This window comes from Protopterus annectens, chromosome 3.part1 (genome assembly GCF_019279795.1).
Source record: "Protopterus annectens isolate FY-2018-M chromosome 3.part1, PAN1.0, whole genome shotgun sequence".
In the NCBI taxonomy this organism is placed as follows: Eukaryota; Metazoa; Chordata; order Ceratodontiformes; family Protopteridae; genus Protopterus; species Protopterus annectens.
This window is the reverse complement of record NC_056732.1, coordinates 1,393,476,187-1,393,503,161: the sequence shown is the minus strand read 5'-3', so window position 1 is coordinate 1,393,503,161 and position 26,975 is coordinate 1,393,476,187. Positions and strand designations below refer to the sequence as shown.

Below are 26,975 nucleotides of genomic sequence, written 5' to 3'. Positions count from 1 at the left end.
TGATACCCCCACTGCTGAAAGATGACAGTATTTAGCATCTACCTGTAAAAATATATGGACCTCAGATCTTTGGCAGATGCTTGAAGTCCTAAAACAATTGCATTCCTTATTGCTTTCAGAGGTAGTAATTAGTTCACTCCAAAGACAGTACAGAAGGCTTCTCAGCACAGACTTTGTCTCTAGCTGCATTGAAAACTGAAAGATACCATATTTTATTGTGTAGCTTGGAAAGTAATTTTAATTTCAGCTATTTTTCTGAAGTTTGCTGGACTGAAGTTAACCCTCCAGTTTCCTCTGTTAACATTTACATTTAAACAGTTACAATAGTGCATGTACATTTCTGTTCTGTTCTTGTTGCGCACACTTGGATACATTTTAAACACAGCACTCTACAAATACCTTTTTAACACATGTCTGTACAAGCAGTTTGGTATACACATGACGTACAGTTCTAATACATTTGTAACACAAGCATCTTGTATAAATAATTTTGATGGTCACCAATGGCATAATTGTTTACAAAATTCCAGCTAGCTGTGCTGGCAGTGCCTCCTTACTTCACAAAAACATAGAACATAGATGGTGTTCTATAGCTAGCTATGAAGTGATAATTCTAGGAGTTCACATGTGATGTCCCAAAGAATTTGTCATTAGGCAATTTAAATTCTCGACAAATACTGATACTCCCTGCGATTGCCAGTGGGTCCGAAGATGTGATAAGCATTACACCCAGGAATACAGTGAGTTCTTTCATTGCTCAAAACTGTTTCTATAACTTTACATCTATGAATGTGTTCAGGTTGCAGCAGAGTTTCAAGATTCGGCATCTTTTGTTAAGACTCCTGTCACTGAGTAGAGCCACATTCATTATGTGTTCTAAATTCGAATTTACTAGGTTGGAATTGCCATGAGATGTACTTTGCCTAAGAAGTATGGAGTGATCAAAGACTTAGCCAGAATGTGAAAACCTTGGTATGAGAGGTGCAGGTCACCCCTGGCAAAGCAGGAAGACTTTGTCGGCCATCTTATCCCAAGCTGGCATATACTGGATCCCCCTAGAATGACACTTGCATAGCAAGCTGCATCATATCTTTCTACATATCTCCTCTGGATGGAGTGTCTAGGGTAGTTCACCTCCACTTGGACCATTGTCAGATCATAATCATATTTGTCAGAATGGAGGGACTTGCCCTTGTTACATCCTAGATCCTGACTAAAAATACAGCTGTCACCCTATTCTTATCCAGCCTAGTGAGCATGGTGTCTATATGCCTTGCAATAGAGTCACCTATTAGTAAAATTTTTTATGGTTTGATGCACTCTTAGGGGGCTTTTAATTTTCCATGTTGATGAGTAAAGCCAGTGAATTACAGCCTGTTTGGCCAATCATTTTTCTTTTACTAGTGGGGTGTATAAAGTTACTGATAACAGCTTTTACTGTATTGCTTCTTATACCCTTTGTTTAGAGTATGTTATTTTGACAAGTGAGCAGTAAGGTTCATCTGGTGCTGAAGATTTCTCAGAGAAAGAACCAAAAAGTTCAGGGAAACTCAAGATATCTCAATGTGCATACACTTAGGAAAGATATGTGGTCAATATTTTTATAACATTGTACGAGACGCATCAAATACTATTTTTTATGTATTCTGTTTTTCATCAGCCTTTTACAGGATAGACTTTACAGACTGTTAGTAAACTCTAAAACTAGGGGTATTTTAAGGTTTCTGGTATGTTGCTTAGTGCCCTGGTTAAGTAATAGTCTGGTAGATTGACACTTGCGTTAAACAAAGGTAGTGCTGTGGGTTTTTACTTGTTTGGTATTTGCATCTCAGACATTATTATTTTTCTTGTCTTTTTATGCTTATACGCAGATGATCTTAAGTTAGCCAAACATGGAAGAATGGGGTTATATCAATAGCATAAAGTTTAACACTACAAAAAAATGTGCCTAGGTTAATTGGCAGTCTGACTTAAGATGCTGCAGCAGAGCTGTTTAGATGTATAAAAAGGGTCTATATCATATGAGCGAATCGCACAAATTGAGAACGCACAATAATATCGAATGTACCGGACCTTGAACTTCCTATGGGGGGGGCTGCACCCCCCACTAAATATATATTCCAACTCCAAGATCGCACTACAGTGAGGAAAGGGCAAATATCCCATTCTTCACTGTATAGCGATCTCAGAAAAAGCACTTTGAGGTCCGGTACCTTCGATATTATGAGCGTTCGCAATTTGTGCGATTTGCTCATATGATATAGACCCGTATAAGAAAATTTCCCAGAATATCCCAGGTAATGAAAAGACCTTTATAAAAAAGTGGAATACGGTCATTTGGTTTCCATTAAAAATTTGAATTACAAGATTGGAAAACTTTCAAAGAAAGTTTAGAAAATTATTCCAGAAAGTGAAATATAAATCTTATGAAACTCAACTCTTAAGAGTTACTTATTTTCTTAAACTACAGGCATAAGAGAGGGCATCTTAACATTTGTTTACAAAGCTATGCAGGTCAAATCGCTTAAACTTTTTAGAACATTTTAATAAGCTCTTTAGAAAATTTAATAAGAACAATAGGACAACTAACTGACTTTCAGAAAGAGTGGCAGAGGAACAGAATCTATTGCTAAGCTCCATGAGAAACCATGAAAGATCTTGCTAGTTTGAAGAGTGCAGTTGGTGCTTTCTCTAGTGCCAACATATACAGTGTCTAGACAGGCTATTAGGTTCATAGGTAGGTACTAGGCTATCGGCACTAGGGCCTATACAAGCCTAGCCATAACGATTCCCTGGCTGTTGCTTCCCACAAATATTTACTTTCCTGTACCCCTGTCTAGCAGGGCTACCGATGTGATCCCCGGGGTGAATTTCCTATCTCCCATTCAATTGTCAAGGTTCCTCTTGAAGAAGGCCATTGAGGTGCTCTGCCTGACATGTATGGGCAGCCTATTCCAGAGTATGGGGAGTCTCTAGGTCAGGAACCTATCCCTCCAGCATGTTCTATTCATTGTGATGACAAGGTTAAGATTCCTGGAGGGATTGGGATTTCTTTAAGTGTAGCATGTCCAACCACTTTGGGTTTGATATGATTTTGTATGTTAGGCAGAGATCGCCTCTGAGTAGGCGATATGCAACCGAGTGTAGCTGGAGTTTCTTTAGACGGTCAGCATAAGGCATCTGCTTTAGGCCTGTGATTCTTTTTGTGACGTATTTATGCGGCATTTCTAGTTGTTGCAGATGTCTTGTGAGGTACATACCAAATGGGGCATTGTATTCTATAATGGGTCTAATGAGGGATGAGTACAGAGGGACAATAACCTCCTTTTTTCTGGATGAAAAGCCCTTAGTGATGAGGTGTGCCACGCAGAAGGATTTTCTAACTGTTGTGGCTATGTGGTTATCAAAGGTGAGACCACTGTCCACCTGTGTCCCTAGGTCTCTTATCACACTTTCGGTGTTTAATGTACTGCCACCTATGTGGTAGTTCACAGGTACATGTTTTTTTCCCAAAGGGGACAGCTATACATTTTATGGCATTTAGCTTGAGCCCATGGCTCTGGCACCAGGCATCTGTTTCGGTAAGGCCCTTTTGTAGTTTATCCACATAATTTCGGGATTCAGTAATGGCTCCCAGCTTAGTCATCTGCGAACTTTGTAAGTCAGAGTCCCTTAGTGCTGGCCTGTACTTCAGAGAAGTAGATGTCAAACAAGAGTGGTCCCATGACAGAACCCTGCGGCACACCACTTGTCTGGAGCTGGATTTGGAGTCTGCTACTTTTACAGTGTGTGTTCTGTCAGTAAGCCAGTTTGCAACCCATCGAGTGACGTAGGCATTAATGCCCAGCCTAGTAAGTTTATCTTTGATTCCAGAGTGGGGGATAGTGTCGAAAGCTTTGGAGATGTCCAAGTAGGCTGTGTGAACCATCTTACCCTCGTCCATGGCTCTGGAGACTGATTCGAAGAAGTTAATCAGGTTCAGGAGACAAGGTCGGCCCTTCACGAACCCAAACTGGGTGGGGTCCAGTGTTTGAAGGTTGCCAAATGTCTTTGTTTATAAGTTCTATGATAATACGTTTCATGGCCTTGCAGATCAGGCTTTGTAAGACTGATGGGACGGTAGTTCCCGGGATCCAAAGTGGATCCCCCCTTGTGGAGTGGGATGACTGTAGCTATGTGGCACTCTGGGCACGAAGCTTGAGGTGAGGCTATGATTAAACAAGACACACAGGTGAGGTACCAGTTCATTTTGTAGTTCTTGCAGTACACAGCCCGGAATGTCGTCTGTGCCCATGATTGCTGTATTCTTGGCATTGGAGAGTGCAGTTTTTACCTGAGTGGCCGTGATTACCAGAATTTGGCATTCTTTCAATATTAAGATGGGCCCTTTAGGGGGTTAGAGGGGGTGAAGTTGGCACTGAATCTATCTTCCAGTATACTGGCAATATCCTTGGGATCAGCATATCTAGTGCCATTCTGCTGTAGCTCAGAGCAGATCGGAGTATTGCCATTTAGATTCTTGACATAGCTATAGAATGCCTTGTGGTTGTCTTTGGAATCTTTGGCAATTTTGTTTTTATAACTAGCTTTGGAAGATTTTATGCGGGATCTCCGCTTTCTACAGAGGCTGGTGAGGGAGTTTTTTGAATCTTGGGTTCTTCCTCTTTTCTGCAACAGTTTCTTCCTTTTGTTGTACAGCTTGTTTATGGCAGGGGACCACCAGATTGGCTTCCTTGTTTTTTTTTTTTTTTTTTTTTTTTGAGGACTGTATCTTGGTTCTATTTGGGATGGCTCGGTCCATGCATGAGTGAATGTGCTCGTACAGCACCTTTAGTGTAGAATTCAGCAGTTGAACTTCCAGTTCCCATCTGTATGGGTGTCATGAAGTTTACTTCTGACTTGAGTCCTAGTTGCATGTTCCTGAGACTTCTATTGTTTTTTCGCAACAAAGAATGACTGTTGTTCTAACTCCTTTATGAATTTTCTTTACTCTCAAAAATATTGTAACATGAAGGAAAGTTATCTAAATCATTGATAATTTTTTTTAGCTAGGTTTCAGATAAAGGTAGAGCCAGCTATGCTTTTATTTTTCCATGTTCCTGGCATTAAAATATATAATTTTTAGACCTCTCCTCCTATGACTCAACACTACAACGTGTGAGAGATGCGCTTATATAGCCAAACTGGAAGCAAAGCTGTCTTCACCCAAGACTGGACTAGACAATCAAGAGGTAAACACTTTCACCACACCACACTCATCACATAGTCCCTCAAAACCTACACCACCAAAACAGACACATAAAAACCCAAAACACACACCTACATTCATAGAGGCTCTCTATAAAAATCTGCTCAAGCAACAGAGACCTCCAAAGCAGAAACGCAAGCAACCTCCATCCCCAACACAACCCAAATGACACATAGCCCACAAACTCAGTGTGCCACTCAACCACAGCCCATAAGGCATAAGAACGTGCCCAACACTCTAGTCATAGATGACTCTATAGTCAGGCACACTGATGTTCCACTCACCAGGCTAAACAAAAAGAAATTTACTGTCAGCTGCCTGTCGGGTGCCAGGATCTGCCACATAATGCACGCACTCAGGTCACTCCAAGTACAAATATGACTCTGTCATTGTCCATGTTTGTGTGAATGACCTGAGACGTGCCTCCCTAGACTACATGAAAGGAGACATTGAGATGCTCTCAGATCTTTTAGCCCAGGCAGGTATGACCCTAGCCCTGAGTAGCATCCTGCCATCACCCAGAATGATACCACAGTACAAGGACAAAATGATTGACTTCAACATGACCCTAGCCCTGAGTAGCATCCTGCCATCACCCAGAATGATACCACAGTACAAGGACAAAATGATTGACTTCAACAATTGGCTAAGCTTAGCTTCTGGTGTCATTCTAAGGGGATCCAGTATCTGTCTGCCTGGGATGACATGATCAACAGACCACGATGCTTTGCCAGAGATGGCCTGCACCTATCGCCCTTGGGATTCCGGATACTGACTAAGGCTCTTGACACCGCTATAGTCCCTTTTTTAGGCAAGGTTCAAATGACAAATTCACTACTGTAACAGGCAAGCAAAATCTGAGGTTAATGCTACTCAATGCTAGAAGTCTAAACCTCAAAATGCATTCACTCGAGGCACTCCTTAAAATCGAGAACATCGACATCTGTGCAGTGACAGAGACCTGGTTCAAGGCTCCATAGAGCACCCCTGCATTACCAGGCTATAATTCATACCACACCTTTCGGCCACCTAATCTGGACCGAAACACTAAAGGTGGAGGATTGTCCATATTCATTAAGGATATCCACATCTCCAGGCTAGTTGCCCAGCATAATGCATCCAAGATTATCCAACTGTAACTAACTCTAGGCAAGACCGCAATCCAAATTGTAACTTGCTACAGATCCCCCACCATGTCCCAGGATTCCCATTCCTCCTTTCTTGATACACTGGAAGATATTGGGGGTACAACCCAACACCCTCATAAAGGCCAATTTCAACTACCCCACCATTAACTGGGAAAACTACTCATGTACCAACTCTTTTTTGCTCAACGTTTTCTGGAATTCATAAATTCCAATGCCTTGGATCAACTTATCCACACCCCCACCAGGGGCAGCAATATCCTAGACTTAATCATTACCAACATGGGCGACCGGTGTTCCACACCAGAAGTCAGTTCCTCGTTTGTCAGATCCGACCACAAGCTAATCACTCTAGACAGCCACATCCTGCCCCCACCCCCCATTAGGGAAACCACCATAAAACATTTCTCCAAAGCCAAGTTCACTCTTCTTAAGACAGACGTGGCAAACTTCACGACACCCATGCAGATGGACAATAGAGGTACAGCTGCTGAATCCTACACAAATGCATTTTATAAGCACTTACATGAGTGCATGAATCGTGCTATCCCTAACAGAACCAAGATACTATCCTCCAAAAAAAGCCAATCTGGTGGTCCCCTGCCATAAACAAACTCTACAATAGAAGAAAGAAACTGTTGCAAAAAAAGAGTAAAATCCCATGATTGGAGGAACTTCCTTGGTCAGCCTCAATAAGAAGCTGAGATCCCTCATAAAATCCCCCAAAGCAAATTACGAAAACAAAATCGCCACTTATTCTAAAGACAACCACAAAGCATTCTATAGCTATGTTAAGAATCTCAATGGCAACACTCAGATCTGCTCTGAGTTGCAGCACAATGGCACTAAATATACAGAACCAATTGATATTGCCAACATCCTGGCAGATAGGTTCAGTGCTAACTTTACCCCTCTCTCACCCCCTAAAAAGCCCATCTCTATACCGGAAGAATACAAAGTTCCTGTAATCACGGCTGCCACACACTCCAAAGCCAAGAACACAGCATCCATGGGACCTGACAACATCCCTGGCTGCGTTCTACACAAACTACAGAATGAACTGGCACCCCACCTAAGCACCATGTTCAATCATAGCCTCACCTCAGGCTTTGTGCTCATTGAATGGCGCACAGTGACGGTTATCCCACTGCACAAAGGGGGAGCCACCACAGACCCCTGGAACTACCGTCCATTAGCCTAACGAGCCTGGTCTGCAAGGCCATGGAACGTAACATCATGGAACTTATAAACAAAGACATTGGTAATCTCCAAACTCTGGACCCCACCCAGTTCGGGTTTGTAAAAGGCAGATGATGTCTCTTAATCCTGATAGACTTCTTTGAAGCAGTCACCAAAAGCCGTAGACGAGGGTAAGCAGTCACCAAAAGCCATAGATGAGGGTAAGGTAGTTCACACAGCCTATCTAGATCTTGCCAAGGCTTTTGACACCATCCCCCACTCTGGAAGTATAGATGAACCCTCACTGAACTAGGTATAAAGCCCTATATCACAAGATGGGTTGCCAACTGGCTCACTGACAAAACCCACGCTGTGAAAGTAGCAGACTCCAAATCTGACGTTAGACCAGTGACAAGTGAGTACCACAGGGTTCAGTCCCGGGTCCTCTCCTGTTATGTACTTTTCTGAAGTACAGGCTAACACCGAAGGTCTTTGGCTAACAAAGGTCTCAGATGACTGCAAACTAGGAGCCATAATCGAAACTCCTAACGATGTGGACATCCTACAAAAGGGCCTCACTGAGACAGATGCCTGATGTTAAAGCCATGGCGTCAAGCTCAATGCCAAAAAGTGCATTGTCATCCCCTTTTGTAAAAACTCTGTACCTATGAGCTACCACATAGGTGATAGTCTACTTAACACAAAAAATGCAATGAGAGCTTGGTATACAGGTGGACAGAAGTCTCTCCTTTGATAATCACATTGCCACAGTAGTCAGGAAATCCTTTTGTGTGGCACACCTCATCACAAAAGGTTTCTCATCCAGGAAAAAGAGGTCATGGTTCCCTTCTACTCGTCACTCATTAGACCCATTATAGAGTACAACGCCCCTTTTGGTATGTACCTCACAAGACATCTACAACAACTGGAAAGGCCGCAGAAATACCCCACAAAGAGGATTACCAGCCTCAAACAGATGCCCTACGCAGACAGTCTCAAAAATCTCCAGCTTTACTCTGTCGCATATCACCTACTCGGAGGCGATCTCTGGCTAACATACAAAGATATGTCAAACCCAGAGCTGTTGGACATGCTCCACTTAAAGAAATCTCAATCCCTCCGAGCTACATGCTGTAGGGACCTAAACCTTGTCACCACAATAAACAGAGCATGCTGGAGGGATAGATTCCTGGCCCAGAGACTTCCCATACTCTGGAACAAACTACCTGTCTGTAGCAAACAATGCTCCTCATTAGCACTCTTCAAGAAGAATCTTGATGATTGGATGGAAAATAGGAAATTCACCCTGGGGATCACCTTTGGGGGTCTGCTCGACAGGGGCACAGGAAAATAATTGTTTGGGTGGCGAAAGCCAGGGTACCAAGGCCAATAGCCTAGTACTTACATATGAGCTCTGAAATGGTCACATCGCTTTGGGTTGACTATTGATTTCTTTTGGAGAGGACCATTTGGATGTATGCAGTAGCAGTGTGTTTTGATGGGCAGGTAGAGTGTACGGAACAGCTGGATTTTTAATCTTATGATTCAAATTTTCAGTGCATGTTATTAAAAATACTAGAAAGAGTGAAGTTAGGGTGAGGCTAGCTGTCTGGTATGGTTCTGTAGTACCAGCTGATTTGTCTGTCCTAACACTTATTTTCATTATAGTACAAAATGCATCCAGTTGAGTATTGAAAGCAAAGATTACATAAGTGGTTAGTTATAAAGTGTGCGCACAGTGTATGCACTGACTTAAGGGGTAAAAGCATTAGACAGGATTTATGAGTAGTCATTTTATTATTTGCTGACACAACTAGAGCTGATTTGCTGCCCAAGGGTAGATGTGGCCATGGGGGGTGGGGGTGGGGTTCTTGCTTTTCATCAAAAAGGCAGTTTGTTTAAAAAATATTAAGTTACAGTTGATTGAACTTTATCAGCTTTTTTCTTTGCAAGATCCCATTATGGCAGGGATCAGGAAAATGGCCCTTAAATCACTGTAGTGTGATCTTGTAGTGGTATGTAATCGACAGGGAGTGCTGGGACCAAAACTGTTTATTCATCTCCTTTTTTCCAAAAGTTACCAGTTTTAGGACGGATTAAGAGGGATAGAACTAAATTTGAGTCAAAATCAGGGACAGCTGAGAGGTATGACGTTACTGCTGTTCAACTCACTGACATAGAACCCTGTCAAGGATACGAAAAGTAAACTAGTTTTGGATGGGTGGGATGAATCATCCGGGCAACTCCACCTTGGCATGAATGACTTTCAGGTTTTTTTTTTTCCTCGCTAGGTGCATTTTACTCCAGTGGACCATCAAGCCTCCTTCGGTCACGTCTACCCATTCATTCTTTCAGATGAAGAACTTGCTCTAGTACCATATGGGGAAAAGAGGTGCATTTTACTCCAGTGGACCATCAAGCCTCCTTCGGTCACGTCTACCCATTCATTCTTTCAGATGAAGAACTTGCTCTAGTACCATATGGGGAAAAGAGCTGTGTAGAGAAGCCATCTTGCATGCAGCCATGTCATGAATGACTCGCAGACCCCCCCCCCCCAATATGCATTATGATCCTGTAGACATCATATCTCCTTCAGACACTATCCATTTAATCTCTCACACTAGAAAATTACTTCAGTGCTCAAGAAGGATTGTGCTGATTTAAGACTTAATAGAGGTCAGGTTGGCCCTGATCTTTAGATGTAGGGGATTTTGGCACACTGTATGACCTGTTTTCATCTTCAGTGATTCTCTGTCTCTGTAACCTAGATACCTGAATTACAGCAATAAATTTATTTTTATTATTGCTACTTTTGAATAGACTTTCTTCTTTATGTTCCACTGAAATTGTAATTGGTATAGTCTGAGAAGTCACTATAGGCTATTGCATCATTTTAACAGATATGGCAGTTGGTTTGGTTTCTTACACATGCTGTTTATTTTTCATATGCCCTTTTTTTGTAGAAATATTACAACTCCGTGCAAGCAGGTGAATGCACTGAACATGAGGTGAACCATATATGCAGATATCACTTCAGACAACTTGCAGAAACTTCAAACCAAGCGACTTCCCCAAAAAATGTAAGTTTAGAAAAATTGTATCTGTCCTTTATTGGCTTTCAGAAACTGCAAATCTATGGACAAAGCCCCTCTTCATTCAAGGCATCGGAAGAAAACCCCATATTATTTACATCTGCATGAAAAATGCACTGCATTACTCTCAAAAATATGTAATTTAACAGGTGGTGATTACTGTAGTATTTACAGCATACTGAGCTCAGACACGCACAATTTATACAGCTCGTAAAACACAGTTGAACAGTCGGCATTATTTTACTGTGTATGCATGTACTCCCATTGTAATTATAGCATCCATACAACAGATCAGGCATATGCATTTTCATCCAAGTAGTTAAATTCACTTCACTTGTAAGAAGATTACTTTAGTAACTAAAATTACAGAAGAAGACTTAGTCCAGCACTTGTAGCAATCCTGTTATAGTTTCACTGAGAGGCATGATTTTATTGGGATTGTAAATTAAACAATATAAGATTTAGAATAAGAAAGGGTCTTACAAGTGCGAGACCATTTTCTCAAGTGGTGTGTCTTTAAGTAGATTTTAAATTGTAGATTATCAGGAATGAGTCATACTGTTTAGCAGTATATGCAGAATACAGACAGTCGCCATTATGAGTTTTAGATTTTTGAATGAGTGCTAGGTGTTGGTTTACTGAGCACAGTTCTCTGTGGGGTTTATACCAGTTTAATATCTGGTGAATGAGCATATCTCTGGGGTATAGAGGATGTTGTGAGTAGTCTTAGTGTGAGAAAAGGCTAGTAGATTCAGATAACTTCAGTCAGTTCAGGGAGGAATACAGTGATGTGTTTGGTTAATGTGGCACATGACTTAAGTCTGCATGCTGTCTTATAGTTCCTTTCATCTGTCAAAGGGTAGGCCTGTTTTTTACCGAATTGTATGCATTTATTGACTGCTCAGAAGAACTCGGGCAACCAGAACTCTCAAGTAACCAGAAAAAGAAAAAATCGAAGAAATGCAGTACAATTTTCATGTGTTGCACTTTCTGTCCCCCCCCCGCCCCCCACAGAAACATATCTTATGTTTAAAAAGGAAGATGGGAATAAATGTCCTCTCTCCCTAACCTAAGAATAAGTCAAACCAAACAAATAGTATAGGGTATAGTATTAGTCAGGCTTGTTTTTAATAGTAACTCTCGAGCAACCAGAAACTACAGTTATCCAGTCCCCATGGGTGCCAGTTAACCAACAGTTTACTGTACTTTAAAGTAGTAGTTTTGCAGTAGTTTTTAGAAAGAATGATATTCTTAGTTAAATTTTGTAAGTGACAAATAATATTGTTGAAATTGTTTTTTTCCTGAATGCCATTTTTTCCATGCTTTCTCTGTTATTCATTAGCTTTTTATATCTGGTGTAAACCATTGTGCAGGACTTGTTTGGACTGTTTTACTACACTGAGATGCTAGGGAGTATACTATGAAGAGGAAGATGAAGATTTTGTTGGTGAGTTACTGCATTATCTAAAGAATGTTTTGAATGGTTCCCATTTGCTATACTTAAGGACAGACAAGAAGGCTTGCTTATCAAATTTATTTATATTTCTGACAATTGTATATTGTCTGTTTCTGTGTATTTTTAAGTTTCTAGCAGGCAAAAAATGGTCACTAATGGTGTTGGGCATAATTCCTACACGGGTAAATTGTGTTGAGGTCTGTTAGTATCCAATCCAAAGTGCTTCCTTTTCTGCTAGTCTATCTGTTCTTGTGGTCATTCATATTACGTGCATTAATCCATACACATAAATGCTAGGGTGAATAATTTTGTGAGTAAACTTGGGTCAGTCAGTGCTAAGTTATCATTTCAAGTAATATGTTTGTAGTTATCCAGGGTAATAAGTCTTCATAAGTTAATTTGTCAGGATTTCAGAGGCATATACAGTGTTGCTAAGTACATTTTTGTGTGTTTAATTTGTGTACATAATAAAACTTCAATATTAATATCTGGAATTTGTGTGGGCTGTATGGCAAGGTTAAAAGCTTTTGAATATGTTATAGCCACGCCACCAGCTGTTTCACTAGTATGATCGTTCTGGATAATGCCATAGCCAGGATGCAGTATTTCTTAATCTGTGTGTGTGATGTGAGTAGAAATTTTACAAAAATGTGTGCTAAAACACTATTATATATTGAATTTGTGTAATACTACATACCTTGCAGAATTAAAATGCACTTTCAGATTGGTCTGTCAGTTCTTTATTAGCATTGCTTTTATACTGTCATGCACTGCAGCATGATTATTGCTGAAGCATAACACAACAATGTCATATTTTGAAATGTATTGTTTTTCTTCACACAAGTTGCATGTCCATCTCTGGTTTTATGCAACTTGTAGTTTTCTGTATAATTTAGAGATGTAGTTTGACACAATAGACTGAAAATGAGGTATCTCTACGTCTGCAGCTAGAATTGCCTGTAGTACTATGGAACATTCAGAAATTGGTAGTTTTTGAGATGGGGCAGGATAGGGATGAATCAACTGATAAGTCATGTCTGTAGTAGGCTGTGCATTTTGGAGAGGTTGCAGGGAAGTGTCCGTGATAGCTAGGTATTCAGGATCAGAAGCTGTTGGGTAGCCATATGTGTTAGCAGCTTATGTTGAATGGGCTACAAAAGGAAGGCATTGGAACTGTCTGCTAGATACACATTAGTCTTTCTTGGTTCCAGGTATTCATAGTTGCTTGCCAGTCTTGTTAACCATCTAGTAAGCTGTAGCAGTTTCACACAACTGTCCCTGCTCCAATGTGTTTTTTTTTTAATAAGGCATTCCTTTTTAGGCTGTGTGTTCGTAGCACTACCTTAACTTCTCTTTCAAGCCACAGTCACCTTTATGCACATCATTCTGTAGGCATGATCCTTTGCTGGAAGGTGTTTCTCAGTTTTCATGTTTCACAGAATCCCATCATTTGGTTGGCGGTTGTTTTTTCCTTTACCTTAGTATATTGGTTTGAATTTTGACCCCCATAATGTCTGTAGTAGACTACCGTTTTTTGAGTAAATGGCAGCTAGCCACCTATATGCTGGATTAGTTTATTTTGCTTCCTTGGATCTCTGCTCGCAATCTAAGTTGCAAGTGGTACAGCGCAGCTGTTGTCATATTTTCATAGCTTAGTATATGGGACCACAGTATTTTGCTGTTTGGCATGTAGCAATGCAGACAGAAGTACAAGAATATTCTTTTATACTACTGTATTTATAAACTTCCATTTGGGAAGCCGATTAAGAGATGACAGCAGCGACCCAGGTTGTGTATTTCTCATGTCAGCATTTTTGTTTAATTTTCAAGTCATAATTTCCTCTGGGATCTTTTGTGTAAATTTAATGTTTTGAATGTTTCAAACTTGATATAGTAAAAGCTGATCTGTGTGGAATTCTGAGGCAGCACATCCACTAGAGAACCACACATCAAATCAAATCACTTGCTTTAAAATGTAGTTCAGTGTTCAGTTAACTCTGTATGGTATTGAGTAAAATGCTTAAAACTGTTTTGAAAGCCAAAGGCTGATAAATGGTAAATGTTAGTCTGATTCGGGTGGCTTATTTCAGACCATTTTACATTTAAAATCAACTGGAGAATGGATAAGTAGTGCAACATGATTAATATTTTTATTTGTAGTTAAAATATATTTTCATAGTTAAAACAAAATGATTACTTAAAGCATTAGAAAATTACATGTCCCTGACTTGTTCAGTTTAGGGATTGAACCCATATTTGTAAGTGTTAATATTCAAACTAAATTACTTAAATAATAGGGAGGTCTTTAAAATGTCATAATTTTGAAATGCTTTTACTGACTCGTCAAAAGAAAAAATTCTGACTCGAGATAATTCAGCACTAAAACATTCAGAAATATTTGCTTTATTCTTTCCTTACTTTTTCTTTGTAGTAATAAGATAGTAGCTTTGTGTTTTCAGCATCAACAAACTCCTAGATTCGACAGGAAAAAAACTTATTTGACAACTTTGGTTATTAATGGAATATTAGTTTAATGTAGATGAGCTGAACACTTGGTTATTAAAGCACATTTTTTTCAGCTTAATTAAAAGTAAAACATAAAACTTAATCCGTATTGGCATACCTGTGCTGCATATCACTGTAGCCAGTAGACTAAAGTGGCAAGATGCACTGCTGGTTCTTCTCCTGTATGATGCAGATTTCTGTTTTATCCTTTGCCTGTTTTGTAGCTCGTCTCGGGTTCACAAATCCCAGAGTCACCCAGGTACTCACCTTTTTTTTTGGTGCAGGATCAGAAAGGAGTTTTGCTTGGCTAGTGCAGGAAATAGTGAGGAATTTCTTGCATATTGCTTTACTGACTGTTGTGTCTGGTGTGTGTGTGGGGGGGGTGACCTGGGTATCTGGAAGAGTTTGAGTGTATTTTGCTGTCTAAAAGCTTATTTTTCTCATTTAGTTTTTTTGAAGCTAGTAGGTGCTGAGTTAAGCAAATTATCTGCTTTACAAAGTGAGCATAATGTAATGTGCATAGCTGTCGCACTGGTTTGGGAATTGCTGAGACAAGCATTCATTGTGTAACTCAACTGTCTGGAAGTAATAAGAGGGCATTACCTTTCTTATGTTTGTCTACATTTTCTTATCCTCTTTGCTCCTGTATAGGATTTGCATTGGTACATTTCCTTCTGATGTTCTCCTGTTCCGCATTTAGTTTAATTGTGGGACACAAGCACATCTGTATCTGTTTCATGCCATTTTCTATCATCTTCAGTTTTTCCTTTTTACAGGCAATAAGTGGTGCTTTAAACTGTGAGCATCATTGTTGTTTTATGAAAAATATAGCTGGAACCCTTGCCACAGTAAGAGTTAATGTAGCTTTCTTACTTGACCTAACATGTTCTGAATTTAAGCTATAGATTGTTTTGGCTGAGCCAGTACTAGATCTGTGTCACTTTCCACCACCACCAAGCCCATCGGAGGGAGTTTCCTTTCATATTATAGGCCACTGCCTTGTCTTATGCACAGGCCTCCTGCATGCCTGCTAAAATCTTTTGTCCTTGCTTTCTCTGCCTACTACCTGCTGTCATTTCAAAATCTATATCTGCACTTTCTGATTTAACCGTATGCATATTTTACTGTTCCTCATTACAATCAACCTTGTTACTGGAAACATTTTCAGAAAATTAATTTCTCTTCTGTTCCTCACTAACTCCATAATGCCACCTCCTTCCTCCTCAAACAATGTATACTGTTATTCGTTGTGCTCTTGTCCTTGTCTTACTTTTTCTTTACCATGCGTTCTTTTAGTAATATGGCAGTCGACAGGGAAAGCAATGTGAAGGCATTACTGTTTGACGCACACACCTCTTGGTGCTCTGCCACCACCAACTAGTAAGTAATCCCCCCCTTCAGTTTTGCTTTCTGCTGTATTAACAATGAAAATTCGGACCTTGACTCTATCCTAAATACAAGCTTCACTCTTCTACTGTCCTGTGCTTCCCTAATGATGAAATTAGTATACCCAGCTGGTGACATTTAAGTCCTGGGCCCTATACTGTCACACCACCTCTGCATCCAGTGCCACTACCGCAACTCCCCTAATGTCTCACTTGAACCTTAGAGGTTTAGGCACTGAATTAGATCTGATTGATGCTTATCTTACAACGTCAGATCCACACACACAGACTCTGTGAGATGTAGTGAAATCTCCTCCCTTTTCTCTCTGGCTCAGTTCAGAGGCATGGCTAAGGTGGAGCAAAGTAGGTGGGTACCCCAGATGCAAGATTCCAGGGAGCATGATTGGCTAATGCTGATTGGTTGGTAGTATAGTGCTGGTATTCAGAAATGAATGCCATTACTGCATTTGTAGTCAGGAATGAAGCATTTTATTAGCACTTTGTGTGTGGTATAAGTTGCATTAAGTCACTTGTTATAGGTTTCAAAGGATTTTTTTTTTGTCCTAAAATTACGAGAAGTACCCCCCCCCCCCTTCAGCTTAAAGTTGAAGCATATTCCAGTTCACAGATTGGCACAAGGAGCCAGAATAGCTAGCTAAAGCACGGACTTATTTCTGTTATACTGAGTTAGGGGGTATGTTCTGGTCTTATTTAAACATGCTCAGTTTCTGTTCTTTTCTAGTTGGTTTTCCTCTGAATATTGCCCAGATTTAATTTACCTGGTCATTTGTACATGCCAAGCTGGATATCCATCAGTTTTGTATTCTGCCTTCAGAATATCCTGCTCTAATATCTTCTGCAGTAAAATAGCTGAGTCACCTGATCTTGAAATCGAGCTTCATTTGCTTGCATGACTTAAATTTGAACTTTCCTGGTCTTGACAAACCATCACCTTTTGACCTTTATGATCTTCATCTTCCACAGTTAATACATCTGACTTAACATCTTGGCATATATCGTTATGTACAGGCTTGCCTCCAGCTCTTCTAACAGAGGTCTCTGTTTCAGTGCAGCCTAGTCAGCAGAAGTTTAAACATACTAATCTGAAACTGATCTCATTTACTGGTATCCCAAAACCTGCTGATGGAGAATTTGTGCCATGGAATGCACTGGAACAATTGCAATTAGTCTACACTGTACTTGTATGATCTGTTTAATTTCTTAATTATTACAAATAAACATTGGATCATTACTGTGACTGTGGATTTGCAGGTGTTTTTTTCCAGTGAAGTCTTGGGAGCACTGTCTAGGCAAATAGAAAGTGAGCGGATCAAATTTATAACTGCAAGTTGAAGCTCACTAGCAGACTTCATTCATCCTCTGTGATAAATTGCCAGACTCTTTAAGGTACATGTTTCTGTTTTGTGTTTTATTGAGCCTGTAAGTTTTGTCTTTAGGTATGCATGTCGCCACAATTATTATGAACTCTTGAGGTAGTTTATCATGTGTGGGTTGGAGGTTGGTGTAATGGTTAAGATGTTTACCTCACAGACAAGAGGTGCAGGGTTTAATCCTTACCAAGGGAAATAGTTAGGCTTAAAGCGGTCCACAAGGCACGTAGCCTAGTATTTTGCTGTGAACCTATAGTTTCTTTCTAGCTGAATTAACAGCTGGAGAAAGTAGTTACTGTAATTTGGGTACTAATGGAATGGAATATTCATGTCTTATAAGATTGTTTCCTTCTGAGAAACATGCTCAGTGTATCATTTCTTAGAACACCAGACTGAATTTTACACCTGTATGTGAAGAACCTTACTACTGATGCAGCTACTTTGATTTATATATTTTGTGTGTCTTTTTATTGTAATTATAATATCTGCAAAAAGTTATTAAGGGTATAGGGTATATCAGATGCTTTAAACTACTTTTTTGAATATTTTGCTTAACTTGACATGATGGCAGGAAATCTGAAGTGTACATAAAATGAGATCTGCTGATGTCGTATAGAAATTTTTGCTACTCCTTTTTAACACAGTAGTTTCTTTTTGTGTGAATGCACCAAGTAGAAATGTACAGTGTTTAAATAAATGTTCCAAAGAATGAAAGTACATGTGTATAATGTTTCAGGAGAGAAAAACAATGGAGGACATTCAGATTGAAGTAGAGCCTGGGAAGTATGCTGTCACAGTAGGACCATGCGACTTGAAGAATACTCACCTGGTGTTCATTAATCCTGGGCAGGCTGTTGATTTTACTGTAAATGTTTAAAGTTAATTGTTTTATAGTAATAAAGGGCATGCTGCAATAAAAGCTTACATTGCATTTCAACACGCAAAAATGTTTTAGCACTTTTTAAAATGTAAGTGCAATTTTTCATACCTTAAAGTTGTTTTCTCTGCTGCCACTTTTTTATTTGTATAAATTAACGTGTATATTTTACTTGCATTTCTTTTCTGTGACCACATTTTGGATTAAAGTATATTTTAATGCATATGTAATAATAAATGGTCTTTACAAATAAAAATATTGTATTGCTTTTATGAACAAAAGATCAAGTTGCACCTAATTGTCTATATAATTCTGAGCATTTTATGTATCCATACGTTAAATGGGACATGTGTCTGTATGGTCGCTTCCCCTGAGAATCTTAATGTGGAGCATAACATTTTAGAACTCGACGTGGGTACAGAGTTGCATCTAACAAGAAATCTTAGTCCATTTTAGTTTAGCCAGGTCACGCACACTAGTTTGATTTCATAGGTTCATAGTTAGGTACTAGGCTATCTGCCCTAGGGCATTTTATAAGCCTAGCCAGAATGTGTTGGCTTTCGCCTCCCTTTTAGACTCTGTCCAGCAGGGCCACAGAAGCGATCCCAGGAGCAAACCGATGATCTCCCATCCACTCATCAAGATTTCTCTTGAAGAGGGTCAGCGAGGGGCTCTGCCTAACATGGACTGGGATTCTATTCCAGAGTGCGGGAAGCCTTTGGGATATGAATCTGTCCCTCCAGCATGTCGTATTTTTTGTTGTGCTAAGGTTTAAATCCCTGGAGTGTGTAGCTCTAATGGATCTGGTTTTCTTAAGGTGGAGCATGTCCAACAATTCCGGGTTAGATATGGCCTTGTACGTCAGGCAGAGGTCGCCTCTGAATAGGCGGTAAGCAGCTGAGTAGAGCTGGAGTTTCTTTAGTCGAGCTGCATAGGGCATCTGTTTGAGGCTCACGATCTTCTTAGTGAGGTATTTTTGAGGTCTCTCCAGCTGTTGCAGCTGTCGGGTAAGGTACATCCCAAATGGGACATTGTACTCAATTATGGACCTCATGAGCGATGAGTAGAGGGGCACAATGACCTCTCTTGATCTAGATGTGAACCCTTTCGTGATTAGGTGGGCTATATAGAAGGTTTTTCTAACCAGTTTGGCAATGTGATTGTCAAAGGAGAGGTTACTATCTACTTGGGTCACCAGATCCCTAATTACTTCTTCCGTAATTAGTGGATTACCTCCTATATGGTAGATTGTGAGCACTTTGCTTTTCCCAAAGGGGATGACTATGCATTTTTTTTTTTTTTGCATTTAGCTTGAGGCCATGGTTCTGACACCAGGTATCCGTCTCTGTAAGGCCCTTCTGGAGGATGCTTGTGTCAGCAGGAGAGTCGATTATGAGCTCCCAGTTTGCAATCATCTGCGAACTTGGTCAGCCACAGTCCTCCCATGTTTGCCTGTACTTCAGGGAAGTATATACTGAACAAGAGGGGTCCCAGAACTGATCCCTGTGGGATGCCACTTGTAACTGGTTTAGAGTCGGACATGGCACCCGCCACTCTGACCATGTGAGTTCTATCCCTGAGCCAGTTTGCAACCCATCTTTTGACATATGGGTTGATATTTAAGCTGGTAAGCTTATTTATGATGCCAAAGTGGGGTATTGTGTCGAAGGCCTTTGCGAGGTCTAGGTAGGCTGTGTGGACTACCTTTCACTCATCTAAGGCTTTGGTAACTGTTTTGAAGAAGTCAACTAGGTTTAAGAGGCAAGATCTGCCCTTAACAAAGCCGAATTGGGTGGGGTCCAGTGTTTGGAGGTTCCCAGTGTCTTGTTTGAGATCCATGATGATGCGCTCCATAGCCTTGCAGGCCGGGCTAGTCAGGCTTATAGGGCGATAGTTCCTGAGATCCGTTGTGGCGCCACCTTTGTGGAGCGGGATCACTGTTGCTGTGCTCCATTCTTTGGGTACATAACCTGTGGTAAGGCTGAGTTGGAACAGTGAATTTATGTGAGGGTTTAGTTAGTTTTGGAGCTCGTGTAAGACGCAGCCCGGGATATCATCCAGTCCCATTGATGCTGTGTTTTTTACTTTGGAGAGGGCTGCTTGCACCTGCCTTCCCTTTTTCGGATTTTGCCTTGTCATGTAATAGTTTTCTCTTTCTGTTGTATAGCTTATTTATGGCCGGGGTCCACCAGACTGGTCTCCTGTTTTTGGAGGAGTGAGTCTTGGTTTTACGTGGGATGGCACGATCCATGCATTCTTGTAGATGCTCATAGAGTGCATTTGTAAAGGATTCTGCGGTTTGGGTAGCATTTTCCATTAGCCTGGGGGCTTTGAAACTTTCCACCTTGGTCTTGAGAAGTGTGAAGTTTGCTTCTGAGAAATTTTTCACAGTGGTTTCCTTGGCTGGGGGTGGGGTCGGGATGTGGATGTCCATTGTGATAAGTTTATGGTCTGGTCTTACCAATGAGGGATTTACCTCTGGTGTGGACCATTGAGCCCCTGATTTGGTGATGACTAAGTCCAATATGTTGTCCCCTCTTGTGGGAGTGGTGACCATTTGTTCCATGGCATTTGAGTTTATAAACTCCAGGAACCGCTGGGCAAAAGAGTTGCGGCTTGAGTAGTTTACCCAGTCAATGTTTGGGTAGTTAAAATCCCCCAATATCATGGTGTTTGGTGAGACCTTCATATTCTCCAATGTTCTCAGGAATGCCGAATAGGGGTCCTGAGACAAGGTAGGTGATGTGTAGCAGGCTATGAACTGAAAAGCAGTTTTACTACTGTTAGTTGCACATGGATGGTTTCCGCTGCCTCGTGCAGTGCCACTAACCTGGAGGTGTGGGTATCCTTGATGAAAATGGATACTCCCCCGCCTTTAGTATTTCGGTCCGAGTTCTGGGGCCGAAAAGAATGGTATGAGTTGAATCCTGGTAGTGCTGGGGTGCTCTCTGGAGCCTTGAAACAGGGTTCTGTTACTGCACAGATAATCTATTTTCTCCATACTGAGGAGTGCCTCGAGTGCGTGCATCTTGAGGTTTAGACTTCTGGCGTTGAGTAGCATTACCCTTAGTTTTTTGTTTCTGGTATTGTCTATGGAGGTGGGTTTGTTTTTTGAGCCTTGCCTAAAAAAAGCACTATGGGGGTGGCAAGAGCCTTAGCCAGTATTCTAAAGCCTAAGGGCGACAGGTGCAAGCCATCCCTGGTGAAGCAACGTGGCTGGTCGAGCATGTCATCCCAGGCTGACAGACACTGGATCCCCTTTGAATGACACCAATAGCTTAGCCAATTGTTAAAATTGATCATTTTGTCTTTATACTGTGGCATCATTCTTGGTGAGGGTAATATGCTGCTCGGGGTCAAAGTCATACTGGCTTGAGCTACATGATCAGAGAACTGAAAAGCAGTTTTACTACTGTTAGTTGCACATGGATGGTTTCCGCTGCCTCGTGCAGTGCCACTAACCTGGAGGTGTGGGTATCATTGATGAAAATGTATCTTTTCATGTAGTCCAGGGAGGTACGTCTCGGGTCATTCACACCAACATGGACAATGACAGAGTCATATTTGTACCTGCTGTGGAGTGACCTGAGTGCCTGTGTTATGTGGTGGATCCTGGCTCCTGACAGGCAGCTTACAGTGACCTTCTTGTTCAGTCTGGTGAGTGGGACGTCAGTGTGCCTGACAATAGAGTCTCCAATTACTAGTGTATTAGGTGTGTTATTTAGCCTTAGGGGCTGCGACTGTGTGGCACACTGTCTTTGTGAAGTATGTGATACGTGAAAGTTGTTGTGAGGTAGCGGTTGTTTGAATGTCTGCTTTGGAGGTCTCTGTTGCTTTGGCAGATTTTTATTTCATAATCACTGCATCCATGTAAAGAAGGTTCAGTAAAGTTATTTGTGCATCTGTTTAATTATGTAGATGAGTGGTTTCTACTGAAGGCCAAGAGTTAAAATGTAATGCCTTATGGACTTTAACTGTAAATCTTCCATCTTATTTGTGCAACTTGTTAAGGACTGATTGCCACAGGCAGCACAGACTCTGTACCTTCAAGCTTTCCCATAAGCTCAAGCTCCTTTCTTCACATCCTCAGGATACCTCGCTTCCGTCTCTTCGTCAGATCAAGTTTGCCAATCTATTTGCATATAGGCACCAGGAAAAAAAAAATTGGTCATATCCGTCACCATAAGAACTGTAATTAAAAACCTCAATGTTGATTAGGCCAATACAGTGAGGACAGAAATCTACAGGAGATTACGTTGAGGTGGACAGAAATGGATAATGAAGCTATATCATTAGGTACATAACTTCCATGATTCACTCCATTCACTTCAACAGCAGGATGGAATCCTCAGCTGTATGTCTTGGGTGGAGTCATGACAGAATAGTATGATGGATGGTGGTCCTTGAAGGAAGACTTGGACATTGATCACATTTAGTTGGTAGTGCCTTGTAAAAGTGTGCAGTGAAGTTCATGTCACAGTGGCACAAATATCATCCACTGGCAAATTTTTAAAGAAAGTTAAAAAGGTAGCCATGGATTTAGTTGAATGGACCTGGGGTTTACCTTGATGATCCTTCCTTATTTATAGAAGCTCAATACCAAACAATACAATCTGACAGTTCACTTTAGAACTCTTCTGGCCCAGTCTGTTTAAGGCAAAGAAAATAAAAACTGACCACCCTGCCCTGTAAATTTTAGTCCTGTCTAAATAAAATCTCAGCTTGTCTGAATGTCTAGGTAATGCAGTTTGTATTCATCTCGGAGTACTCCGTTAAGAGCACTAGAAAAATAATTGAATAATTTAAGAATGATCAGAAGTTACTTTAGGCATGAAAACAGGGGTAGTTTTTAAGTTAGCCCTAGCTTTTTGAAGGGTTCCATATGGTGGTTGACGAGAGACTTGTAGTTATGAATCTTTCCCAGCTGATGCGACTACCAGTAGAAAGTGTCTTTCGAGGTGGATACTTTAGTTCTAGTGTGGCCAGTGGCTCGAAGGATGTGCATTTAATTTACTCAAAAAAAAATAAAGTTATGATTCCTTACAGGGATAGTATCCTTAAAGGGAGGTCTTAGCAGGAAGGTTTTCCCCTAAAAGGACTTTACAACCCCCCTGTGATGCTAGAGAAAAAGAATCAAATACAAAATTAGTGCTAGCTATTAAATGAGCTCGGAGTAGAAAAACTATACCTTTATCAAAAGTTTTGGTCCAAATTTGAACTATAGCTGGAATATAGGGACTACAAAAGATTTACTGCATGACCAACGGGAGGAATTGTGCCCACTTCCTTTTGTATATCTTTGTAGTAGAAGGTTTATGGGCTGCTCTCTGTATATGGGACACTCTTGGAGGATATGACGAATACATGGCCATTAAAAGAAATTGAGGATCCTTGCTGTTAATAAAAGATATGGGTGAGGCTTGCTGGATGGGGTGAGGTGATTTGGGTGAGGCTTTAGAAGAAGTTATCAAAGGAGACCATAGCAGAAGAAACCTCACTTGCCATGCCAAAAATGGGTTATGAGAATTACTTTGGTCCTGTTCATTTTGGTTTTCTGTGACACTGTGACAATTAGTGAGATTCTGGAAAACATATAAAGTAATCCCAGAGGCCATTTGAGGACTAGAGCATCCCTGAATGCCTGACCTTGTAAAGGGATGAGAGAGAAGATGCTCATCATGTTGATGTACTGCTGCATATCTAGGTTCTGAGTTTTCAATATTTTGGGTTTTCAGTGTTTCGAATTTTCGGTATTATGGTCTCAATGTTATGAAATTCAGCTTTATGAAATTTCAGTGTTAGGAAGTAGACCTGTTAATACAGGGAATCTCTGATTTTTCAGCTGTCATTTTCCAAGAGACACACCAACCCTTGTCCAGTTTTGGCAAGAAACAAAGTACAGTCTCAGCAAAATGTTGGTAAACAGATGTTTGAGGCAATGGTAAGGAGTTCCCAAAAAGAAGACTGGAAATCACAAAAACAAAGGTCAGTCTAATGAGTCAGAATAACTGTTTAAGGGACCGTGTCCCCCTCTCACACTGGCAGTCAGTTTATCTTTACAGCAAATAGTGAGAGTCATTACTTCTCTTTTTGGAAGAAGATCATTTCAGACAAATGGGTTCTGAAGATCATTCATCAAACCTACAGATGGCAGTGGTATGAATGCCTCCCTTTTCATGGGATAATTCCTCATCCACCCTACCAGACTACTCTACTCTGTAATTCTTCTATCCTTCAACATATGTGATCTTGAGGAGTAATAGTGCCAGTCCTTCCTTCCCAGTTTGGGAAAGGTTTTTATCAAGGATGTTTATGGTACTAAAGAATGAAAATGCTTGGGCATCAGTTCTGAAGCTTTCCTAATCCAATCTGTGATTGTGCTGAAGCTCAGAATGTTGTCATTTCACAACCTGTTGCCTTTTCTTCCTCATTTAAATTTTCTGGCAACACTAGATTTAAAAGATGCCTGTCACATCTCTATTCATCCAGATTCCAGGTGTTTTCTTAAAGTTTTGTTTGTCTGGATCACATTCAGTTGTGCCTTACCCATTGGACTGTCCACTGCACCAAGAGTGTTCATAAAACCTGTAGTTCTAGTTATAGCTCATTACAGGCTACATTGTATCTACAGTTTTCCATATTTAGATAACTTGTGTATCTTTGCAGCATATTTTTCAAAGTGATAGATCTCGTACACAAGCTAGGATTCCAAGAGAACATTCAAAAGTCTTTTTTGACTTCATCACACAGGATGGTGCTCCTGGAATGACTTCTAGACACCTCAGTTGAAAGAGCGCTTTTTCTAAAGGAAAAAATACATCTATTTCTAGGGTTTTGCACTTGACCTTTGGTTCCAGCAACAGGATATCTCAGGATATTTTGTCCTATCTTGCCTCCATTCTTACAATTATGAGGATTGGCTCCGACTCGGCCAGATACTTAGCTGAAGATCTCAAAACTTGGCTCGTGGCAAGAAGGTATCCCACAATGCAGTGGTGCAATTCCCCAGATCTTGTTTGCTGATTTACGAGGTTGGATGCGCTCATCTTGGCCATGGCTAAGTTGTGAAACTTTTTTCTTATATTTCTTGTCAAAACTAAATAATTTTGCTGATCTCACCAATATATTGTATTTATTGGCTTCTCTTTGCTGTTTTTACCTCAATAGAGAGAATTTTTTCCTCCAGCACGGCTTTTGCCGTTGCTTTATAGGCTTTGGTATCCCTGTAATGGTTGGTTGTTGTGTCTATAGCTCGTCTAAATTAGAGAGCTGTACGCTCATTTTAGTTAGAGGGCTTGTCCTGTTTAATACTTTGTGTTTGAAAGTCAGAGCCGTTTAAGTTAGAGGTTCTAATTTTCTTCGCTAGTTTCTAACTGGCATTGTTTTGGTAGCATTAGTCTTTGAATATTATTCTGTTTGATATAGCTTCTTGGCTTCTTGAATATTATTCTGTTTGATATAGCTCCTTGGCTTCCTTTGTTGGTGTCAGGTATGTCTAAAGAACATAATGAAAGAGAACATAAGCCTTCAGATTTCAAAAAATGTCAGTAATGCTCTCAAAAGATGTCCATCACTGATGGACATATGGTTTATGTCTATTGTCGTGGTGCTATCCATCTCCAGGAGGACTGCACCTTCTGTCATTCGTTTACTGCCAGAGTTTTTCAGGAGAGAAGAAACAAGTTGATTCTTAAAGGGCTTTTAAAACCTTCATTTGAAGAGGCCATTCATAGCTCTTCTTCACCTCCTTCAAAAAAAGGAAAATCACGTAAAAGACCATCTCCATCTGCATTAGCTCATTTGGAGCCGCCAGTTAAACTACCTAAAATGTCTAAGGCCACTACTTCCTTAGCTCCACAGTCTTTGGAGCTGTCGGAAGTCCTTATGGTAGACAGGCCTGGTTCTCTTTGGCTCCAAAGCCTTCTGAGCCACATGATACCTCTACTCGGAGCCGGTCCATTGAAATTTCCCTGGTTTCTCCGACCTTGAGATCGCCTATTCACCATAGGTCTTGATCTCCTTCATTATCTTCCAGGTCTACAAGAAGTTTATCTGATGAGGACGTGGAACGGGTGGTACGTAGACTCCTTAAGCCGCCGGTGCTGGCTAAATTGTTCTGTCCTCCAACCCATTTGGTTTCGGAGCCTACTGTGCCCACTATTGTTCCTCCTCCGAGCCAAGCTGGTCCTTCAGAGCCGGAGTGCTCAGTGCCACCTTCTGTGGATTTGTTGGTTCCGGAACTTCCTTTGGTCTCCAAGGAGGTGATTTCTGCTCCGACTTTCTCGGTGTCGTCTGGTGAATCTGGAAGCTGGGATTCCTGGTCGTCCCCGGGAGGATTCTCAGCCCCGATCTTCTGTGCCAAGCTTACCCCTTGGAGTGTCGGCTTGGGTTAGCTCTGCTCCTACATCAGCCTCTGGTCCGATCTCGTTGGCTCCGTTGCCTCCCTCTGTCTCTTTGGAGCTGGGGGGGGTCTTCGCAGCTAGTGGGATCCACCTTTGAGCTGATGGGGAGTGTTATGTCTTCCCATTCAGCACCACAGAGGATTACCAGTACTCTTTCCCCCCAAGGCACCGGCTACTGTCTCAGCACCACCCATTCCTCAAGACAGCAGACCCAAAGCCTTAGGATCCCCCTTTGGGTGAACCCCTGTCATCTGAGGCCTCCCCAGAATATCCTTCCGAGGAGCCACTTCGGAAG

General features: G+C 41.0%; 1 protein-coding gene across 4 annotated transcripts in view; it reads left to right on the top strand.

Moving 5' to 3' along the window:
* Window positions 1–26,975, top strand: part of AKIP1 (A-kinase interacting protein 1) — a 173,207-nt gene that overhangs the window by 33,091 nt on the left and 113,141 nt on the right. For 3 of the 4 annotated variants that reach the window (XM_044067432.1, XM_044067431.1, XM_044067430.1), the window contains 2 exons: window positions 10,536–10,652; window positions 18,138–18,534. In XM_044067432.1, coding sequence (XP_043923367.1) covers window positions 10,536–10,652; window positions 18,138–18,278 — 258 coding nt within the window. In that variant the 3' untranslated portion in view covers window positions 18,279–18,534. Of the gene's footprint in view, window positions 1–10,535; window positions 10,653–18,137; window positions 18,535–26,975 lie in introns of those variants that run through there. The other variant, XM_044067434.1, reaches the window with a different exon arrangement.